The sequence below is a fragment of the Hyalella azteca genome, unplaced genomic scaffold, assembly GCF_000764305.2.
Source record: "Hyalella azteca isolate HAZT.00-mixed unplaced genomic scaffold, Hazt_2.0.2 contig3384, whole genome shotgun sequence".
Taxonomy (NCBI): domain Eukaryota; kingdom Metazoa; phylum Arthropoda; class Malacostraca; order Amphipoda; family Hyalellidae; genus Hyalella; species Hyalella azteca.
The window spans coordinates 74,545-96,426 of NW_025933634.1; the positions used below are offsets into that span (position 1 = coordinate 74,545).

At 39.6% G+C, this 21,882-nt stretch overlaps 1 protein-coding gene across 1 annotated transcript; it reads left to right on the forward strand.

Annotated features, from left to right (window-relative positions):
- Positions 1–173: 173 nt before the first annotated feature.
- On the forward strand, positions 174–19,612 carry LOC108673520 (mucin-17). The gene is made up of 9 exons (XM_018161365.2): positions 174–582; positions 5,412–5,465; positions 5,687–5,735; positions 6,684–10,520; positions 10,808–12,094; positions 12,288–12,452; positions 12,799–12,918; positions 13,183–13,773; positions 14,035–19,612. The coding sequence occupies exons 2-9, from the start codon at positions 5,428–5,430 to the stop codon at positions 17,173–17,175; spliced, it is 9,228 nt and encodes a 3,075-aa protein (XP_018016854.2). The 5' UTR covers positions 174–582; positions 5,412–5,427; the 3' UTR covers positions 17,176–19,612.
- The last annotated feature ends 2,270 nt before the right edge of the window (positions 19,613–21,882 follow it).

Here is a 21,882-nt window from a genome sequence, read left to right on the forward strand (position 1 = left end):
GTATGAAATCTAATTTATATTAATGAATTGAATCGTTTTAGTGCAAATAAGTAGTTTCGAAATTCAAATGAGCAAACTTTTAGTGGAGGAAATATGTAAACCGAAATCCTAGTTGGGTCCATGCTCCGTGCGTTGTTCAATGTAGACCCCGTGGAGCATCAGAACGTTGAGACGAGCTGTTTGTGATCGCCAGTATTTTACAAATAAAAATATTTATGTGAGAAACATTGCCAATTGAACAGTCAGACCTGTGATGTATGTGTGCGAGTTAGTGAAAACTTTGTTTTTGAGGCTATGGAAGCTACATTTAAACAGGGAAGCGTGCGTAAATCAAAAATATTGTTAGTGTGACCTCGTGTCAATAAGATCATTGACGATCAGACACAAAGATTTGCCTAATCTAATGTGCCCACACATTGCAGTGCTGATTTGAGTGATACATCATACAGAGAGGGCCTGTGTTTGTGATTTGAAAATTTGTTTTCTCCGGATGAAGTGTAATGGAAGCTTACGTAGTCGTTTTGGATAATTATTATTCTGCGGCATTTCATTGCATTCTTCAATAGTGTTGGCTCCGCCAAGGTAAGAATTTTGTCAAGTTATTCCTCGTTTTTGCGCTTCGTTTTTTTGAAATTGTTGAGGTGTTGTTGTTCAACATTAGAATTCTATTGTGTAACTGCACTGTGTGCTGTATGATCTATCTACCTAGTTATTCAGAAATTTTTTTTCTTTAACTTCACATATATTATAAAAAAAATTTGTGTAGTCTGGAAAGTGGAAATACAATGGTCTTAGCCTAAACTCCTAATCTCAAGTTAGCTAGGCCCTGCTAGTGCTACCTAGCCTACTCTCAACATGTCAACGGTCATTAGTCAACACACGAGTATAATCTCCATATTCATATATCTTACTGGGCAGGGATTGAACAGTTGAACTAAAATATGGTTATTTTTCCAAGCCATGACACAAGTTTACTGACCAGTTCTGGTCCTGCAAAATCTCTGTTACTCAAATTCTTAATGTCCAATTCTTCAAGACTCATGGGGTTAAACCCAAGATTTTTCAGAATCAGTTCATTTTTAATCTCCTCATTTATTCAAGATTTAAATTAATATATTATGTAGGTATGAAAATGCTGACATCCACGATACTTTACTGAAGTTCACTGACTTCACTCATCTACTAATAGGCTCAACAATAAACTTGAGGTATATTCTAAAAATATAACTCAGTACTCACTGCAGTTAGTGACATAGAGCACATTTTCTTGTCAGTTGTCAACGAAAACGTGAAATCACACCCACGGATGGACAGACTGATAGACAGACGGACATGATGAGCACGGCACAATAGGGCATTTTTTACATAAATATGATAACGTGCTAAAAAAACTATGGGCTCATCTTCTTTGACATTATGCTTTAAAGTTCAGTGTATGGTGAAGTGTGCAACTGCAATGGATCATGAATGTGGAGCTGCATTCCTGCATAATCTAAAACTTTGACATAGTGTCACTGTCAAAGCAGAGACTTAGACTTAATTGGGTTTAATTTTGAGTCCTGTAAGCAGACCAGTAGTCAGTAGAGCATCATGGATACCAGCATTATCATACGACATACATAAGATATTGCTTTAAACATTAAGTAGATGAGAAAATTCAAAATGAACTGATTTTGAATATCTCTTGTTAGTCATTATGCCTGCTATTTACCTTCTATCTTTCTTTCATAAAAGTGCACAATCAGATGGTAGGATTCCAAGTATTGAAAATTTTTTAATTTGGAGTTGCAAGATTTTAGTAATAAGTAGGAAAATTTTAATCCTGGTTGTAGCTTTGCAGGTCCAATCAGATAAAATAAAATCCATATCATCATATAAGTTCCAAGAAAAAATATCAATTAGCAGCAACATAAAGCCTGCGGCATTTCATTGGCAGAAAAAATTATGTCATAAACAATAAAAATATCAATAAATATGTCATTATGTCATTATTCATAACTTGTTCTAAAATAATGATATCAAAATGTCCATAATTTCCATTATTTTGTCAACTCCTGTGTATATGTATGCAAAGTCTATATCAATCACTTCCCATTTTCCACATTGATCCTAATTGTCGTTAACCCTTAACTGCCAAATCAGACTTTCAAGTCGCTTTTAAAAAACACCGGTTTTCTAAGAATTTCACGTTTACTTTGAGTTTTTTTTTTTAAATTCACACAAACAAAAAAGTCTTAGATTTTTTTTACATATATGTACCAAGTTCCAAAGTTATCTGTCTGTAAATAACTTAAATAAAATTTCCAATTTACAATGGCAATTTCCAATTTCTTGTGGAAATTTTATTTCGTTTATTTACAGACAGATCACGTTGAAACTTGGTACACATATGTTAAAAATAAATCTAGGACTTTTTCCTTTGTGTGAATTTTTTGAAAAAAATGAAAGAAAACGTGAAATTCTTAGAAAACAGCCAAAAAGGAGGTACTGTAAAAATCTATCTCCTCCTAGGATTTTCAAGCTATAACATTGAGACGCATATAATTCGATGCGTACAGACCATATCTATCAATTGGTCCTTGCTGTTTTGAAATTCTAATTTGGTGGGTGGGGTGGTCATTTTTCAGAAAAATTTTGATTTCTTCCCCCACCCTTTTGAATTTCCCCCCTCCCTTTTTTCAAAATATTTTCAAAACTATGACAAAATTGGAAAAAAAACTCCAACCAATCTCTAGATCTTTTATTTGCAAATCGAACGGTATAACTCTCTTTGCGATACTTTAAAAACTCTTGGAGATAGGTTTGCAGTGACAATAAGTGTGAATGTTCAGTAGAGCATGACAAAGTCCAGAGCGCCTCAAAATAGGCATTCAAGGTGGCATGGATACAAGACTAGACGTTACTGGAGCTTAAATTCAGTCATTGATGGTAGGAACAACTGCATGAGCACCATCCCACATGACAGCAGCTGGGTAACCAAAGATCAGCGTCTTCAGACTGTCTATTTATGTGCCCGGCTGGTAATTTTTGCCCATCTTAAATGTGAAAGAACTCCCCCACCCCTAACCCTTTTGCAAACTTGTCAAGGCATAAATCAACATATAGAGATGATTTTGGTACTGTTGGATAGAGCATAATGTCAGCTTTAAGATGAGACTAGAAACCGGAAAAGTGGAAATTGCGATTTTTGACCCAGAAAATCGGGTGGTAAAGGGTTAATGAAAAAGCATCTTTATCCTGCTTTGGCACCACCTTTGGGGCAATGAATTTCACATTGTTGATCTAGGTTGTGACTTGCTTAACAGACTGCAGTATGGAGCCATGTAATTCCTTTAACAACTATGTTAGCTAAAATTCTTGCTCCTGTACATTATGATTGGAATTTTTATACTCATTACTGAGATATTGAGGCTCAGGAGTCACAAGTTTTTTAATACATTTGGAATCTTGTGGCCCAATTGTGCACTTTTGTCACTTTTGAAATCTTCCAGCTGCAAAAATAGTGGGAACAAGCATTCTTTTGTACAAAGAATGTGCAATCTGGCCAAGGATCCTGTTCCAAACTTCCTACTTTACTAGGAAGCATGGACCTTATATTGGGAATTGTGGCTTCTATTTTAATTCAACATTTGATTAGGAGTAGTTACATACCTATTTCTAATCCATATGCCATGTGCACCTGTTCATAAATTCCAAATTTCACTGATACCAGTGGAATATGAACAGCAGAAAATGGATAACAATGAATGTGGATACCATGAACAATACAATGCAAGACCTGCTATTTCACATGAACATTCAGTCAAGGTGAAGATAGCTGATGGCAAAATTTGTAATGTTTTTAATATTTTTACACAGGAGGCCATACACTACGTACGGAGAATTGAGGTGTTAATATTTTCTGAACATTACTAGTAACGACAGGCTGATGGATCTGTTATACTTGTTAGCTTTAATATTTCAAGGGAGTTTAAGGTTCCTGGTTACTGATAACTGCTGTCTACATTGACCAATATTCATTGCAAATAAATTAGTAAAGTTCGTACTGATCATTTGTTAGTGGTGACATCAATCATAAATTCACAAATGTTTAGAAGTTAAACTGGTGATAGTCATCCTTGCCTATTCTTCTTAGCCCCTTGGCACCATGTTGTATTGATGAGAAGACCTTAAGTAAGAGGTTGTAGGTTTAGAAGTAGGCATGAAGAAAAATTGCCACTAACTTAACCAAATGTAAGATATATTTATCTTGAAATTAATGGTTAAATGCCTCATTTCCATTCCCTCCTGGCTTTAATGACAGTTGCTGAGTGGCAACCAATAGACTTGTTATTTGCTGTTCTTTCTTCTTCCTTGAGCTGATGGAACACAATTCAACACAATAATGGACTGAAATGCATAAATATACTGGAAAACTGATTTTGATCACATACGAAAATCAGTTTTTTTATGAAAACTGATATTGATAAGAACTAAGAAATTCTATATTGATCTAAAGACCTAAAACTAAATCATGTCCTTTTGCCATCATACCATCCACTCAAAGCAATAATAACCTACTTGTGCAATAGCATTTCACCAGTCCTAGTATGACAAAACTTCAAGTAATTCTCAGCTGCCTTTAGCATCCTAGAATTTTACCTTGTCATGTGCCAATAAAGTTATGTAGCTAACTTATAATCCAGTAATATGACTGAAAGCTTGCATGCCAATATATCCCAAATCTGTCCATGGCAATGGCCATTATGGAAGCATTATACTTGCTGGGTGAGAGTACTTAGTAGCCACTAAATTGTTATTTTTTGCTGCTGAAATTGATATTTTTGCTGCTGAAATTGATATTTTTGGCTGCTGCAATCAATATTTTATCTGTGAATTAGTGTGCACTCTATTGAGGCTTATCTCTCAGCAAAATGAATTTGAATCCTAAGTTAACCTTCATTTAAAGTTCTTATGTTAATTGCTCTAACAAATTACTTTGAAATTGCTACTGTTCAAAAAAAAAATTATTGACCTTGGTAGAAAAATTATTAATTTCAACTTGAAATAATTATAATCTGATGCTTGAATATATTTCCACAGCCTAGTGGATAGTGGAACTTTTCAAAAAATATTGCAGTAATATTCTTTCAAGATAATGACCGTTTGTGATATCTTTTAAAGACAGTGACATTCCTGCTAATGGATGCTAATATCTGCACAATTGCTAACATTTGAATGTCAGACTGTGTACGGACTATGGATGCTGGCTGCATATATATATATATATATATATATAAACTGCAAGCATCCAAAATGTTGTTAATTTGATCTCTACCTACTAAAGTTTAACTTGATGGTCAAAGCAATAGGAAAAATATTTAGCTATATTTCATTGTGTTGCATATCTTATTTGTAATTTTTTTCTGCAGTCATGTCTACATTGCAATGGATGATGGCGGACAGAGACTGTTGGATGTTATTGAGTGAGTATTATTGAATTTAGTGCTAAACAAACAAGATATATATATGCAAAAGATGGTATTGAAGCCTACATGGAAATATGTTTGCAAAATTTATATTTGATGCAGCCAAATGATTCACTCTTTGGGATGTTCAAGTAGGTACATTATTAGCTAAATTATTAGAGGCTCACATGAATCTTTGGTGAGATGTATATATGATAAACAACCCTTTTTCTTTGCAGTGACAATCATGCCTTGGAGTCATTTCTGCGGGAAAATTTTCCTAGCTCGGTAAGTTTCTTTGCTGATGTACAAGCAATTATTTCTGGAAGTGGGAAGCAGTATTTTTATGTGAAGTACAAGTTCAAGGTACATAAAAAATTGGAATACATTCTCCTCTCTAATATGTGTACATAAGTATTTTGCCATGTGACTCAATAGCTTGACAATTTATAGCTAATTATTAAATGTATTTTTCTTCTCTTATTTATTTAGTATTTGACATGTCATCTAAAGGCCAATGAAATTGATTTATATTTTTTTATCATTTTATAGTGATATACCTATTTATATGTTGAAATATTCATTTTACTCTTAATGTGCTGCACTTGCACATGTCTTGCTCTTTGAATAGTAGTTTTCATCATTCTTTTCTGAAAATAACTATTCCCAAAAATTTGTATCATAATATAACATAGTGATGTTAGCGCTTAAGAATAGGCCTGATGTGGCCTGTTGCTGATTCTTGGAATTTTTGTGACTTGTCTACAGGAGATCTAAAAACAGGTCCTCCAACTATCTTTTCCAAACTGACAATACTGTAGTTTGAAATGGCTACTAGAATAGCACTGGGTCCAATATGGTGCTAGGCATTTCAAGTCTGAACACGTATTTCAGCATAGCTTTATCTAGTCCATTCTTGAATGCTTTTATACTCGGAGCATCAACATTGTAATTGGGGAGGCTTTGCCACATGTTGGTTGCTTTTAGGAATATATTTTAGTCTCTTCCATTTGATAGCCATCTAATTTTTAGTTGAAACTGTGTGATTGGCTAGTGATAACTCACTTGAGTAATGCCATTTCATACCATTGGCAAAAGAAGAATGACATTAAGGTAGCCAGAAGCTGTAGGAAATTTGCAGAAGATGGGAAAAAACTTACCTCTAACTCAGAAGTTTTCACAATTGAACTTATTTTTTACCTATGAAAATTTCCTCATTGATGATTATTTTTGCAGGGTCTTGAAAGCCCACATCTGGAAAGCATTGTGAGCAGCAGCAGCTCCTCAGCAGCTGGCAACAATGCTGGAGGATCAGAGACGTGCCTGGACAGTCTTGTGTTTGATGGCAATCACCTGGTGGTGTCAGCTACTGCAGCAGCTGCTGCTGCAGCTGCAGCACACAAAAATAATGTCACCACTGGCAGCTCGCAGAACTGCAATATGGCATCTTCTGCTTCCACAATCCATGTTACTGATGCTCAGAATTCACTGTTACAGCATCAAAACAACACAACATCTATACATGGGCATCAACAACACCATCACTTACGCACAATGTCTCCTGCAGTGCAGCAGTTACAGCAGCACCTTGCGGGCCCCATTAGTGGCATATCATTGGAACATCAGCAGCAGCCATCCATACTGCTACCTCAATCAGCTCTGACTGCTGCTGACCTAGGGAACAGTCTGAGTGGTTCTGCATTAGACGACAAGAATAAGATGCTCCTCATCACCAGTGATGGAATGTCTGCAGAACAATCTTCATTGCAGCAGTTTCTTTCTTCGTCCTGTATAGTTTCTCAGCATCAGACATTGCAACAAAATCAACAACAGCAGCATCAAATTCAAACATCTCATAGTTTTCACAACTCATCTTTACCATCTTTTATTATTGAGTCTGGAAGCAAAACAGAGACGCTTGCTCCTAGCTTTGCAAGCTCTCAAAATGTGGATCAGAACCAAAATAATGGAATGTCTTCAATGTTGGTATCATCATCTTCAGCGCAAACTAAACATCAAATAAATCTGGCAGTTCCTGCTTCTTCGGATTTGAATAGTCAACACAGCATCACATTTGGCAGTACTCTTCGAGGCTCTCTTGAGTCTCTTGGTGCTGTTGCTTGTGCCAGCAATGGTAGCACACTACATTCATTTACTTCATCATCTGTAAGATCACAGGCAAGCCCAAAAGGAGTTTCTCCAAACAGTCGCAATTTGAATTCCAAAACATCTAATTTTACTTCATTGCAATCAAACAAATCAAAGAATGCTGCTCTAGGTGCAACCACTCTGTCTGGACTCACGAATATTCTGACTGGAGAAGCCTCTACTGTATCCAATTTAACTACCTTGTCAAACATGAGTCCTTTCACTGCCACGGTTTCTTCATCATCTATAGCATCATATTCCAATCTAAGTTTATCGAATTTTTCTAATTTAAGCAATCTGTCGGGTATTCAGCTAGTCAATAATAACGGGCAAGTGATAAAAGCAACATCATCTGAGTGTGGAGGCTTGCTGAGCAACAGCTCACAGACCCAACTGCAGTCGACCATGTGTCTGCCCACCATGAGCAGCTCTTCTTCAGGACAACAGATGGCACCTCAGGCCTCTGTAGTACAAGGCTCCCAGATCATTGGTTCTCAAGTGCTGGGCACATCCACTCTTCTCAGCCAAACAAACTCCGTCTTGAATGGCAGTAATAACTCCAGCAACGCCGTTGGTTCATTGTTTGTTACCCCAAATTCTTCTATTCTGAATGGTCAAGCTCAGCTTTCTTCGTCTTCCTTTTCCCTCCAATCTCTAGCAGTTGCCAATCAGCCGCAGGTAATATTCACTACAGCATCTAATCTAAAGAATAATGGTGGCTTCACCCTCGCCTCAACCTCAGGGTCTCCGTGTGTGTCACAAATATCTAGCAGTAGTAATTCATCTTTTGGTGGTAGATCTACAGCGCAGGCTATCCGTTCTTCAGCCCCTGCTGCTCAAGTATTAGCTTCTTCTAATAATAGTAGTGGCATGAAGCTCCAGTCGGTCGGTGGGGGAGTCATGCTGGCAGCTGCTTCTCAGTCCAACACATTGAAGCCTTTAGTTCCTGGCACTGGACAGCTAATACAGCTTCTCACCAACAACAGAGTAGTCACTTCTGCTAACAAGCTCATTCAGCCCAAGCAACCTCAGTTGTTACCAAAGCCCGTTGTTTGCGCTCCAGTTAATACCCAGTCAGGACCTCAAGTGGTGCCTGGAAAGACTCTAATAAGTGGAACTCCATCGCGATCAGTTGCCACCACTCCGCCTTGCTCAACAAATTTACCATCGCCCGTCTCTACTTCACTTAGCTTATCACAGGCAGCACCAGCCCTCGTTGCCCTTACTGGATCTAACCAGACGATGCTCACAGGTACCTCAGTGTCAGGTGCTCCTAACTCAGGTTCTGGGGCTGGGACAGGACTTTTGCTCAATGGCAGTCTATTGCAAAATAGTATACAAGGTCTACAGGCAGGTCTGCAGCAGCCAATTTTAATTCAACATGCTAATGGTATGCAGTTTTTGATAAGACCTGCGGGCAACGCGGGAACAACGCCGTTGTTTTTAAATTCGTCTCCACAGTTTCTTTTAAACACTTCGGGGGGCCAATCGGCAGCTGCTGGAAACAAAACCCCTGCTTCTGTCACACCTCAAGCCATCATGATTCCTGGTGCTAACGGGCAAGCACCAACTTTTGTTGTGCCACAAGGTCTTGCTCAGAGCTTTGCGGCAAATCAAAACTTATCTGCACAGACTACTAACCTCATGAGCACGGCTAGCGCTCGGCAAGTCAGCCCTGCCCAAACTCCTTTTTATAGGTTTGTGACCCAGCAAGCTGGACCCACTCTGCAGCTGCAGCAGATCAACATTCCTAACGGGCCGTCATACATCGCAGTTCCCAGCAATGCTACACTGAACTTACCTGCAAGTGCAATGTTGGGTGGCACTGTTCGTCCCCTGACGCCATCTTTGCAAACTCCCACCATCCAACTGGCCCCATCTCCGCAGCTGGGTGGACAGCAGACCCTCCAATTGGCTCCTACTGTTCTAGCTCAACAAAATGCCATTACGATTCCGTCATCCATGATGCCCGCCACGAGCACCAAAGAAGACGTGCACAGTTCAGCCAACAACTCTGTGGACACATCGCTGCCGTCAAGTTCATCTATGTTTACATCACAGCTTCAGCCCCAGAACTGTCAACCGCAGCCACAGCAAATTTCTCAAGCACCACCCGCAGTGCAAGCGTCCCAACAAGTACAAAAGAAGAAAAAAACCAAGAAGAAGAAGAAAGAAAAAGAACAAAAAGAACCTAAAGTTAAAAATTCAATTAATCTCAATGATATAATGAAAGAAACTGGTATATTCGGCGACCTTTATTTTGACGAAAATGATTTTGGTCCTATCTCAGCCGAAGATGAAGCTCAAATGAATGGTGGTAGTAACTTGAGCTCTAGTTACGGCAATGCAGTCGAGCATGCAAGCAGTTCTGGTTGCATTATATCAGTTTCTCCGTCTGTCACTAATGTTGTATCATCAAACACTACTTCGACTTCAGCGACCTCTCCAGCCGTCAGCAGATCTGTGGTACTTGCCAGCACTCCAGGTGCTCAGGCCCAGTATTCCTCAGTGGTAGCTTCTTTGCCGACTCCTCTGTCTGGCTTGATGTCCTCAAACATGACTGCCAACATCACTGCCACTCCAAACCTCATCTGTGTCAACAGTGGACCGGGATCCTCCTCTGCTGCAACCTTAACCCTCACCTCGAACTCCCTGAACACACCGATTTTCACTTCGACACCATCGCCTGCTACCAACTCGTCTCTCAACGCCAGCATTTTCCCAACAAATTTTGTAAACATTCCTGGCAATTCACTGGCACCTCAGTTTTTGACTGGAAAAGTGGGCGGCATGGGACTTCCACAGTCTGGAATGGTGGCCACCGTCGACGCTACAGGCAAACTTATACTCGGTTCTCTTTCTGCTCTGAGACCTCAACTCGTGCAGGGATGCAATACATCGGCTGCTTCCACATTTTTATCTACGGTAAAATTTGCTTAAAGTACTCATTGTTGTTTAAATATTGAAACTCCACTATTCTATATCAAAGTACTTGTATATGGATATTTATATACTAACGGTGGCACTAAAAATTTATCAAAACTTAAAATGGTTGTCAAATTTTTTTCTTTGTTTTTTCTTACTTTATACAGAGATGAAATTTGCTGTATAAAAATATTCCGCACTTCAAAAGCTGGTAAATATAATTAATTGTGACCTAGAACTGCAAGTTTTGTGATGTACCACGTTGCTAATTATACTCTGTTTTTCAGGCCAATGGTTTAGTGATGGCCCTGCCTTCGGTGCCTCTGGCAACAGATGACCTCCCTACTAGTAGCGGCTCAAGAGTGGTCACTAGCCAGACATTCTTGAATACCATTACAGGTGGCGGCGGCAACGTGTTGTCTAATACGGTTGGCGGACCTACTATGGTGCTAAGTAATTTCTCTGGTGCTAATGCTCTGAACATTACCACGTCATCCTCGCCCTCAATCTTAACTTCACTTCCGGTATCTTTGCAAGCCTCTGTTGTGCCATCAAATTACGTTACCGCTGGTACGGCTACAATCTCACCTGTGTTGCAGAGAAAAACGCCTGTAGGGAACGATATAACAAAAGTTGCACAAAATACTCAGCTTTTCAAAGCATTGCAGCCTGAAAATGGCAGTGCTTCTCTGAGCATGGGTTCCCTCAGCTCACTCACTGATGATGGGAGCATCATCATTGGCTGCCAGAGCTTCAAGCCTACCTCCACTGGCTATGGTGTCAACAAGACACAAATAGTCCCACTCAATGTTATTGCTGGGAACTCTACCAGCCACAATAATGGCATCAATACAAGCAGAATAACTTCTTCTGTATCAACAAATACATCATCATCAAACATTCCTTTCATCACGTCTTACACCGGCACAGTGAAGTCTCCAGGCTCCCAGACGCTTGTTCTCCCATCCCCCACAATAAAAATATCTATAGCCTCTGAAAGTTCCTGTAATGACCAGCTTTTCAAGAATTATGGGTCAAGCAGTTCGACTTCAAAAGTATCAGTTCCAGCTTTCAGCGTCACCTCAAAAAATAATAAACGTCCTTCACGTTCTAAGAAAAGAAAATCTCTGGATGATGAAATGAGCATTAACTGCCCAACCAGCTCCGCTGAATCGAGTATCATGAATCACCTCCAAGACCAAAAATCCCCCACTGGATGTAAGCCCATCTTGTTGCCTTTATCCTCACCTATAAGCAACATTAAAACAACTACCACTTTGAGCAACGGCTTCGCGCTCTCAATCCAGAAACCTTCACTGGAATCCCCTACGAATAATATGAGTTTGAGTCCAAAGAGTGGCTCGCTTCGTAACATGCCCACTATTATTGAACTCAGTGGAGCTGTTTGCAATGGGAATGTTAGCAGCACTTGCAACACTGTCGGCAATAGTTCAACAAACTCTGTTGTGTCATCCCTGCCGGTACTACATGTGGCATCCACTGGTATCGTTGCTACCAACAACAACTCGAAGCCTACGATCAAGCAAGTCTTCATTTCACCGGCAAATCAAGAGGTAAATTCTGAACCGGTAAATCCTATTTCAAATTAATTTTCCGGACAAGATGGTTTCAATGTGATTAAGCTGATATGTTCTAAAGTATGTGAAACATTGATGTTAAGCTGCTAAGCTATAGGAACTATTGATGCATTTTATGTTTAGTTTAAATGCTTGTTTTGTGATATATGTCTCTCTGTCTTATTTGCAGAACTTCAAACGAGTTGTAGCTGAGTTGCAGGCGCTCAGCAACAAGGATAATATCAGTAATGAGGACAAGGCCAACCAAGCTCGCCTCTACAATGAATACAACCGCATCATTGACAGCAGTAAACCAGTCGATGTCACGGCCAAGCCAACTCCCGTGGCTGTATCAGTAAGTGTAAATAAGGCTTTAAACATCTTGAGATATGGTCTTTGAACTTTTTTGAATGTGTAATTCCGGTAATGTGGCGTCTATAGTTTTTATAACTACCTATGGAATCGTGATAGTTCATAAATTTGTTGCTCATCTCTCTATGAGTTTGTATCAAACATTGATTCTTATTCTAACTAATTCATAGAGAATTGACGCGAAAATTTCGTTTGTGTGCAACCTCACCTATGTTAGTTTTGAAAGTTACAAAATTTAAAGTTAAATTCCTTTCTTCATATCGTATATATAAAATTTTCATTGTTTTAATCATATTTAGTATCTTTTAATTTCTCTTCTCGTTCTGCAGAGTTCCTGCAGTGTTGCCTCAGCAACGAGTCCCACAATAAGATACTCTCATCCTGTTGGTCACAAATTCATCACGCTCTCACCCAAAACCAAAGTGCCTTCTTCTTCTCTCAAACAGACTGTGAGTTCTTGATCAAATTAGGCGTTCAGCCCTTGTCTTAAATCTATTTTGTTCAGTGCCAAATGTGATTAGACATTATAGTAACTTGATTATGGAAAAAAAATCTGAAAAAAGGACACACTTTTTTTGTAAATTTGTATATTTAGAATCAATTTTCCAACTTTGATTTGCGGTAACAGTTTCCATCGCAGTCGATGTATTTTCAGGAAGTAAATTTAACATTTTATTTTCTATTTTTATTGGCATTTGTTTTCTCCATTGCAGGTAAACAAAGAACCTCGTGCCATTCTTCCTAATAGAAGCATCAATAGCTGTAGTTTAAGCAGCAACAGCCAGCTCTTCTCAAGCTCCGGTGCCAATTGTTTGGTTCCCAGCTCTGTCGTCTCAAACGTTTCTCTGGGCTCAAAAAGCAAGAGTAGCCCCTGCTTATTTGATTCATCAGCCTCTGGGAACGACGCCAGCAAACGATGCAGCATGAGCAACACCAGTTCTAACACAATCAAACTTTTTGAAGAGACTCATTGCGTTGTATCTGACATGCCAGCTTTGACCACATCGAACAATAACTTTAACTCTGGCGTCACACAAGCAACTACGGATGTGGGATGTGCGGGAACCTCCTCACGGAGTTTCCCGACGTCGTGTGGGAGCACTGCAGTAACTCCTCCTTACACTCCGTCACCCAATGCGCCTGTGCTACCTGCCGCAAACAACGGACCATCGGGCAGCTTAGCACGTTACAGCAACAGCTCAACTCCCGTCACTCTCCTCCTGCACTCGGGGGCAACTGTAACGTCGGTGTCATGTGCAAACTTCGTCACCACCACCAGCACGGCTAACCAACTTATTGGCTCGGTTTGTTGTTGAACCTTATTCTCAAATCAATGTTGCTGCATGAATGTCAGTCAAAAGATACCATTTACTCTAACTCGTAATGAATTTTAATAATTTGGTATTTTAACTATTTCGTGGATTACAGAATGACAACATTATTTTATATAGGTATTTTTCATAACAATTTGAATACAAAATTTGAAGTCTTAACTTATTTAAAGGTAGTGTGTAATGTTCTTCTTTATCAAGACATTGCTAGTGAATTTTGTCTTTGAATTGCAGAGTGTGGAGCTGAACGATCAGTACAAGAGTAAGAACAGTGGACAATGTATGGATGAGGTATCTTCACCAGGCGCCTCCATGCCCCTCTTGTCTCCTGGATCGTCCATGGGAAGCTCATCGGTAAAAAGCAGCGGCAGCTATTCAGATTGTTCTCTGAGATTCATCACTCCCCCGCCATCCAATAGTCCTGTGGTCTCTACTTGCCCTTCATCTTCTGTACGTGACCGAACTTCAGTTGCATACTCTAACATCTCTACGGTTAACACTACCTCGCCTTATGACTCCAACGTCCCGACAAGCTGCAACACCAGTTCATCCTCTGCCACACGAAGCTCTAATCCTCCAAATTCGTCTCCGCGATTGAACAGTAATAATAATCCTGGCTATTCACCTCAGCCCGTTTGTCTTCCGCAAACTTCACCCATCACTCCCACGGCTTCACCTAATCCGTCATGTATGCAAGCTTCTGAATATGGACATTACCTGCCTAAGCTATTACCAGTTTCTTCTGCTCCTGCACAATTCAATTCAATGGTGTCTCAGAATAATTGTGAGCCCACTGCATGCGCTTTTGCTGGCTCCACTGCCTCGATAGTGTATGGAGAAAACACTGTCCCCATGAACTCTGTAGTGGGAGATCAGAGTCACCTCATCAGCAATGCTGCTACTCCCATTGATCCTTATTATCATGCCGTCTATCAGGCTGCACCAGAGTACAGTGCAAATTTTACTCCAGTGAAGAACTGCTCCAACATTCCGTGCACACAGGATAAGTTGTTTGAGCACCAATTAAAGACTGATCAGAGAGGAGCTTTAAATCCTGATTATAAAACTCCTTTCAAGAGTAAGCTGGACGCTTGCAAACGTTTGATTCGGTACCATGTATTTAGTGACACTGGTCCAACAGCTCAGGATCTTGCTGAAAAAGATGCTGCGTTTGAAGTGCATTCGGAGAACATAGTCAAGAAAATTCAACAGATGAAGTACAAGTATCAGTCATTGCTGTTGAAAGATAGCCAGCGTCGTCACCCCACTGCTGAGACTGTGATGCTCTACAGACTTTTTCTGCAAGAGGAGCGAGCGAGACAAGAGCGCGATCGGAACTTACGAGATGCTGGAGTATTGCTGGATGTACCTGCTCTACCTGCTGTTAAAAAGACGGAGCCCTCTACTTCGTCTCTCTACCCTTGGGAAGAAGAATGGAAAAATGAACAAATTTATACGTTTTCTCCTCAGCGTTTTGAAGATAATGCAGGTGCTGATGATGACTTCCAGGCTGACCTTAAAGACGATCAAAATGACCACAACTTTCTCTTAAAAGGAAACAGTCGTGCAGAAGAGAGCTCAGTTGTAAATTTCCCCTCGAGAGAAGAATTAAATACTCCAAATAGCAGCAGTTTATTATTACGAGACGAAAATAACGGCAGTTGTTCTAGAGAAGATCTTCATACCCCTCACATGAGAGCTTTCAGCCGCGATGGAACCGACAGTCCGTGCGAAAATTCTCACATTGATATTCCTGAACAAAAGAAAACAGAGCTTTCATTTACAGAAAGATGTAAAAAAACACAAAAAGTGCAAGAAGATTTGTACGACAAACTCTTTGCTGGTGCTAACCATGATCCGCCAAATTCCTCAATCAAAATTGATGCTGAGAAAAATAAAGTTTCCTCTGGTACCAGTATTAAGTCCACCAAGCTTGACAGTCCTCAGAAAGAATCTGATACCTGGGATGAAGATGAAGAAGAAGCTCTTGACGAACCAGCGCTCCAGATAATGGAAGAATCGGAACCCGAGTTAGAGCCTCTGGCTGACCGTGAAGATAATAAGGAAGAAGAATTATGCGCGAGTCCAGATCTCTCTCCTGAACGTCTGCAGGATGAGCGCGGCTTTGCCAGACGAGATTCAATTGTCTACCGGCGGCCGACCAGCTGTGACAGCCTCGACTCGCGAGGCAGTGGCTCCCCTGAGCTTTGCGTTATCACAAACACAAGCAACGCAAGCTCACCTACACCATTGGTCACTCAGCCTGACTGCGGCCCGCTTAAAAACTCCGTCCCTAAAATTGAATCATTCTCCAAAAGCGTTGGTGCCCTCTTGTCGTTTTCTAACTCTTCTGTGAATTCTACGTGTGTTAGCGAGAAAAGAAATTCACTAGACGAAAGATTCAATCATTTGTGCCAATATTCTAAACCTAATGGAGCAGAACTCGTTAGTCCTGAAGGTCCCATTGCTGCACACGTTAAGGAAGATCTTAGAAAGACTGTGGAAAGTAACGTGTCGTCCGATTTCTCAAAAAGCCATTTATTGGTTCAGCAAACCCAGTCTTACCCTGGTAGAGTAGCAGAACACGAAAAATCAAAAAATGATAAAACAACCAAAGAGAAAAACAAAGAAAAGGATTCCAAAAAATTGAAAATAAAATTGAAGTGTGGTAAGAAATCTCCTTGTGTGCCTCCTATCAAATTAAGAACAGAAGAAAAGGGTGGAGGAGGCCTGAAACTGATTTTCAAGAAACAGGGTACAGGAGATTACTACCGTGTTGGTGACGAAGGCTCCAAAGAGTACCGAGTTGAGAAAAAGAGAGACGAGGTCAACATGAGCAATGGTATATCAGAAGGAAGTCTTTCCCGGACTGCCCCAATTGCAGAGGCTGTTCCTGACGCTGTTGAATCCGTGAGAGTTGGTGGTGGAGGTGAAGATCGTAAAAGACGTGAACATTTCTCTGATGATCGAGAGAAGAAGCGTTGCAAAAAAGACCGCTCTAAGGGCGATCGAATCAACAGCCGTCCATGCCTTGAAGCGCCAACGGGCCGCTTTCCTCTGCATGCAGGCTTTGAAAGCCCCGAATGGTATGGTGCACCTGGACATTTCTCCCATGCTGGACCACAGCTCCTGCGACATTCACTATACCCGGCACCATCATTGCATACAGGGGCTTCAGTGGCGGCCATGAGTCACTATACACCAGTTCATCATCATCCCCACGCTGCACCTTCCCACCCAGGTATGCTTGGTGCTGCCCCAACTCGGCCCCTGCCTGACACAAGACCTTTCGGTGCTCCTCTGCCTCCTCACTATCATCCGCAGCCTACGCTCGACCTTTATAGAGCCAGAAATACGCACCCCAGCTACTTCTAACTTCAGCTTTTGATCGTTCTAGGCAGCCATAGAGACGTTTACTTCCTTTGACTAGCTGATTTCAATATGATTATGTAGTTAAATTTCTCAATTCAGCCTTCTATATTTATTAAGTAGCCGATCTCATCATGTATAGAGCTATTATTGACACCTGTGTTTGCGAGGCTAAAATCTGACATTTCAATTCTGCCGTTTTCATTAGTCAAACCTTCGAATGTGCTGCTCCTCATAGAAAAAAATTTTAGTTTCCTGATCCAGCTTCACGAATTTATACGAGATTTCTAGTTAACTTGTTATCAGCACGGCCATTAATTTTAACGATGCTGTCATTGCGCTACTTGATTTTGCATTATAGACCCTTATTTTTCATCGCTTTCTATTCACAATCACTCTCACAATTTGCCAAACTGGCTTAAGAATTCTTTGCTCTGCAGAACTTTAATGCTAGAAGACGTATAAGAAGATTTAATTTTCTTGTGTATGGGCTAACCCCAGTGGTCCATGTTACCAATAAGAATCATTTGTGTTCATGATGAAATGCATTAGTGGTTGCTACGAGCAGCCAGCCATGTGTTGTGATTTGAGGGCATAAACCGTGCGTTGTTTAAGATGTCGTTCCATTTCCCTTATGTGCCCTATTTGCCTCTTACCGTGTTGACTTCCGCCTCTTCCTTTGTCCTTATTTTGGCCTGGGATTGATATGATTTTTTCTATAACCCATCTGAACCGATGTCTGAAATTCTCTGATCGTGCGCTTTTAAAACATTTTGTTGATAACATTCGTATTTATCAGTAAAATAACATTTTTTTTCACCGCCGCTTCCAGTTGCATGTTTTTCGGTTGATAAGTTTTTAGAAACATGGCTTTTATCATAATGCTCCTAAGATTTTAAATGTCATGATGTGTTAATTTTACCATAATTAAAACGCTTCTATAAGAGTTTGATTTTAATTGACTGTTTAATAATTCAATCATCAATGGTTCACAATTCTATATTTACTTGAAAAACTTTTGCGAGGGTTTTACGCAAAAATTTTTATAACAGCTGCTAGTTCAGATGTTGTATGATCTTGGGCTAGAAGTTTCTTGATAGTTTTTTTACATGCTCTTGTTGTCATAATTGATTGGTTATTAACCCCATCACAAAGTTTGACGAGCCCTGATGAATGCCACAGTACATATCCGTCAAAAACATTTCCTTATGATCTTGTTTTTCATGTGGTACTCTGCTTCAATTGTTCATAGCATTTCATTTGACTGCTTGCTCACAGAGCCTCCAAGCTCTGGTGAATTTTTGTGCCTCTTAAGTTATTTGTTATTTTATAATGAGGATTTGGTGTTGATGATGAATTAACTAGTGACTTTTCTTACCTCTTAATCAGGTTCAATGTTAGAATTTCGATTCTTACGTTTTTTGACATGAAACTTTGCGGCGGATTTTGTCTTCTATCTTGGATCTAACGATTTGTATCCCTTCTTCGTGATACTCATTCAATTTTAATACTACTGTGTTCTGCTCTGTTTCTTGGCTCTCGAATTTGCTCTCATTTAGAGGATATTCATATTTCTTTTTAACTTAATTTATTCATATCAATTTCATTCTATGTTGACTTGCGGGGCCTTTTGTATTTATCATGTACGAATGATGTTTGTCGCCGTTATTTGTAAATTAGGCATGTTCTTCTTGCGGTAATTTCCAATAAACTTAGGAGATATTTCTTTATCCATTAATACAACTTTATGTGAAGTCATTCCAAGATTTATGTAATCCTCCAGTTCCATATTTCTCGTACGGCACTTGAGCCTCACTATGACGGTGGTGTTATTTTCTTCTCATTAATTACAATCCATGTTGATAATTATTGTAAACATAATCTCTCCTATTTTGATTTCATCTCCTGTAAGTTTTCTGTTATTACCCAGTTTCTTTAGCGATGTTTTCTCATATCAACAGTAGGAGTTAAACACAGGACGTTATCTGTAAGACTGTAACTGACGATTTTCATTGAAATCAACACTGCATAATGTGAGAAAGCGAGCTTGACGATCTAAAGGTTTTAGAAACCAATGTGAATTTAAGATGGGAATGAAAACTTTTTTAATTGAAAAGAGGTGTTCAATTCTTATTTTAGGTCAATTTTTTAGCACTGCGTGTATCTATAATGTAATTCTCTGCAACGTCTCGTCTCATTCATTTTCGGTTAGATTCGTTGTTATCTAATTTATTTATTTATAGAATTTTGTTTGTTGCTGGTATGTACAAATTGAATGTAAACTTGAAAAAATTTGTTACGTTTTTTAGGTAGTATTTGCGCTGGCTGCTGTTGTACATAGTCCATGCGTTTGGTGCATGCGTTGTTATTTGTGATATTGAAGATAAGTGCGTTTGTACAGGCTGTTGCTGAGACGTTTCCCTCCCAAATCCAGCTCTGTAGCGCTGTGTGTTTTTGCCCCCACATCTCATCTGTTTCCTGCTCTACGAAGCCATATCCATTGCCGGTACTTTTGGTTGTATGTTATCTTAGAAGTGCCTCATAAATGTTGGACGGACTTTGACACTCACCGGTTCATTAGCACTCAAGTTTCAACTCCTTTAAAAGTTCCATATTTCTCGTACGGCACTTGAGCCTCACTATGACGGTGGTGTTATTTTCTTCTCATTAATTACAATCCATGTTGATAATTATTGTAAACATAATCTCTCCTATTTTGATTTCATCTCCTGTAAGTTTTCTGTTATTACCCAGTTTCTTTAGCGATGTTTTCTCATATCAACAGTAGGAGTTAAACACAGGACGTTATCTGTAAGACTGTAACTGACGATTTTCATTGAAATCAACACTGCATAATGTGAGAAAGCGAGCTTGACGATCTAAAGGTTTTAGAAACCAATGTGAATTTAAGATGGGAATGAAAACTTTTTTAATTGAAAAGAGGTGTTCAATTCTTATTTTAGGTCAATTTTTTAGCACTGCGTGTATCTATAATGTAATTCTCTGCAGCGTCTCTTCTCATTCATTTTCGGTTAGATTCGTTGTTATCTAATTTATTTATTTATAGAATTTTGTTTGTTGCTGGTATGTACAAATTGAATGTAAACTTGAAAAAATTTGTTACGTTTTTTAGGTAGTATTTGCGCTGGCTGCTGTTGTACATAGTCCATGCGTTTGGTGCATGCGTTGTTATTTGTGATATTGAAGATAAGTGCGTTTGTACAGGCTGTTGCTGAGACGTTTCCCTCCCAAATCCAGCTCTGTAGCGCTGTGTGTTTTTGCCCCCACATCTCATCTGTTTCCTGCTCTACGAAGCCATATCCATTGCCGGTACTTTTGGTTGTATGTTATCTTAGAAGTGCCTCATAAATGTTGGACGGACTTTGACACTCACCGGTTCATTAGCACTCAAGTTTCAACTCCTTTAAATTAGCAGGTACGCCGCTGATCTTTTATCAGGGAAAACTTGTAATATTTAATCGATGTCGAAATTCAAAGGCAACTGGCCCTATTGATTACTCATGGAGCGTGCGAAAACCAAGCAATACAGCGCATTTTAAATCAAACTTTTTGTTAGTTTTCTCTCTTAGAGTTATCGTGAAATAATTGGAAAGGAAACCTAGCTTGTGTACGTATAATTGTCGTCTTTGCAGCGATATAGGTGGTAATTTGTTAAGATTTGTCCAGTATATTTACTCATGTTGCCAAGTACAAATTTCTGTATATATTGTAATGAGTGAATGAGGGAAGTTCCATCATAAACTTATATTTTCCACGATCATCTTGTCTTTTTTTCCTCGTAACTAGCAGTGTCAGTGTTAGGAATTCTGTTCATTTTTAAACTGTGGCAGTTAACGCAAGCCTCATGGTTTGAACTCGCTGCTTCTGCGTCAAGCGCTATGGGCGTAAATTGTACTTCCTATCCGTCTCGAAATGCCTCTTATTCAGAAAGGCAGGATGGACGTTGCAAACTCTTAGTGAATTCCCGGTTGTCATACGTTTATTACTCCACCCGTTACCTATATGTGTGCCTATGTGATTTACTTATGTACTCCCATTCTATTATGGTACAGTTTGAGGCAAATAGTAGAAGCTATTATTCATAAAAGATTTCCACAACCGTAAAGAAACTTCTACAGTACACCACTCTCAACAACGCTAGAAAATAATTCATTGTGAGAGTAGGACGTTATTAAAAGTGATCTTTTTGGATAAATATTGAGTTGAAAAAAATTCGATTACTTCACTAGGACGGGCGTAACACTGATTATCCTTTTATTCCCAAGAATTATAGCCTAGTCATTATCTTTGTGCCTAATAGTGGTGTTAACGTTCATTGCCCAAATATATCCTGTCGCTGATTCTTGACTTGCAGAATTGTCGCAGCTTACTCGGCTTTGGAGTTAGGACATGATATAAACAATATATAATAATATAGTGGTTTCAGCGTTTATTAGGCCGTAGCCGGGAGCCCGTATGCCTGCCGCCGGTTATTAACATTGTAAAATATTCACAGCTTGTTGCGTGCTTGAACTCGCAACTCACTGCTTTAAGTTTGCTTTGCTTACCCGCCCGGCCTCCTTGCCGATTCTGACCAGAAACTGACGCACAGAGCTGGGATCGAACCCGCGCCTCTCTGCTCCAATTTTGGTACTCTGAACTGTAACCACTGGGCCACCCTGCGGCCTGTAATAAAATGAAACTCACGGCTAA

What these genes read in the sequence shown, in the direction of transcription:
- LOC108673520 (XM_018161365.2), top strand. Translation starts at nt 5,428, where the DNA reads ATGGATGATGGCGGACAGAGACTGTTGGATGTTATTGA. An exon ending in AGACTGTTGGATGTTATTGA is followed by an intron (nt 5,466 to 5,686) that starts GTGAGTATTATT and finishes TTTTCTTTGCAG; the next exon opens with TGACAATCATGCCTTGGAGT. An exon ending in CTAACCAACTTATTGGCTCG is followed by an intron (nt 13,774 to 14,034) that starts GTTTGTTGTTGA and finishes TTTGAATTGCAG; the next exon opens with AGTGTGGAGCTGAACGATCA.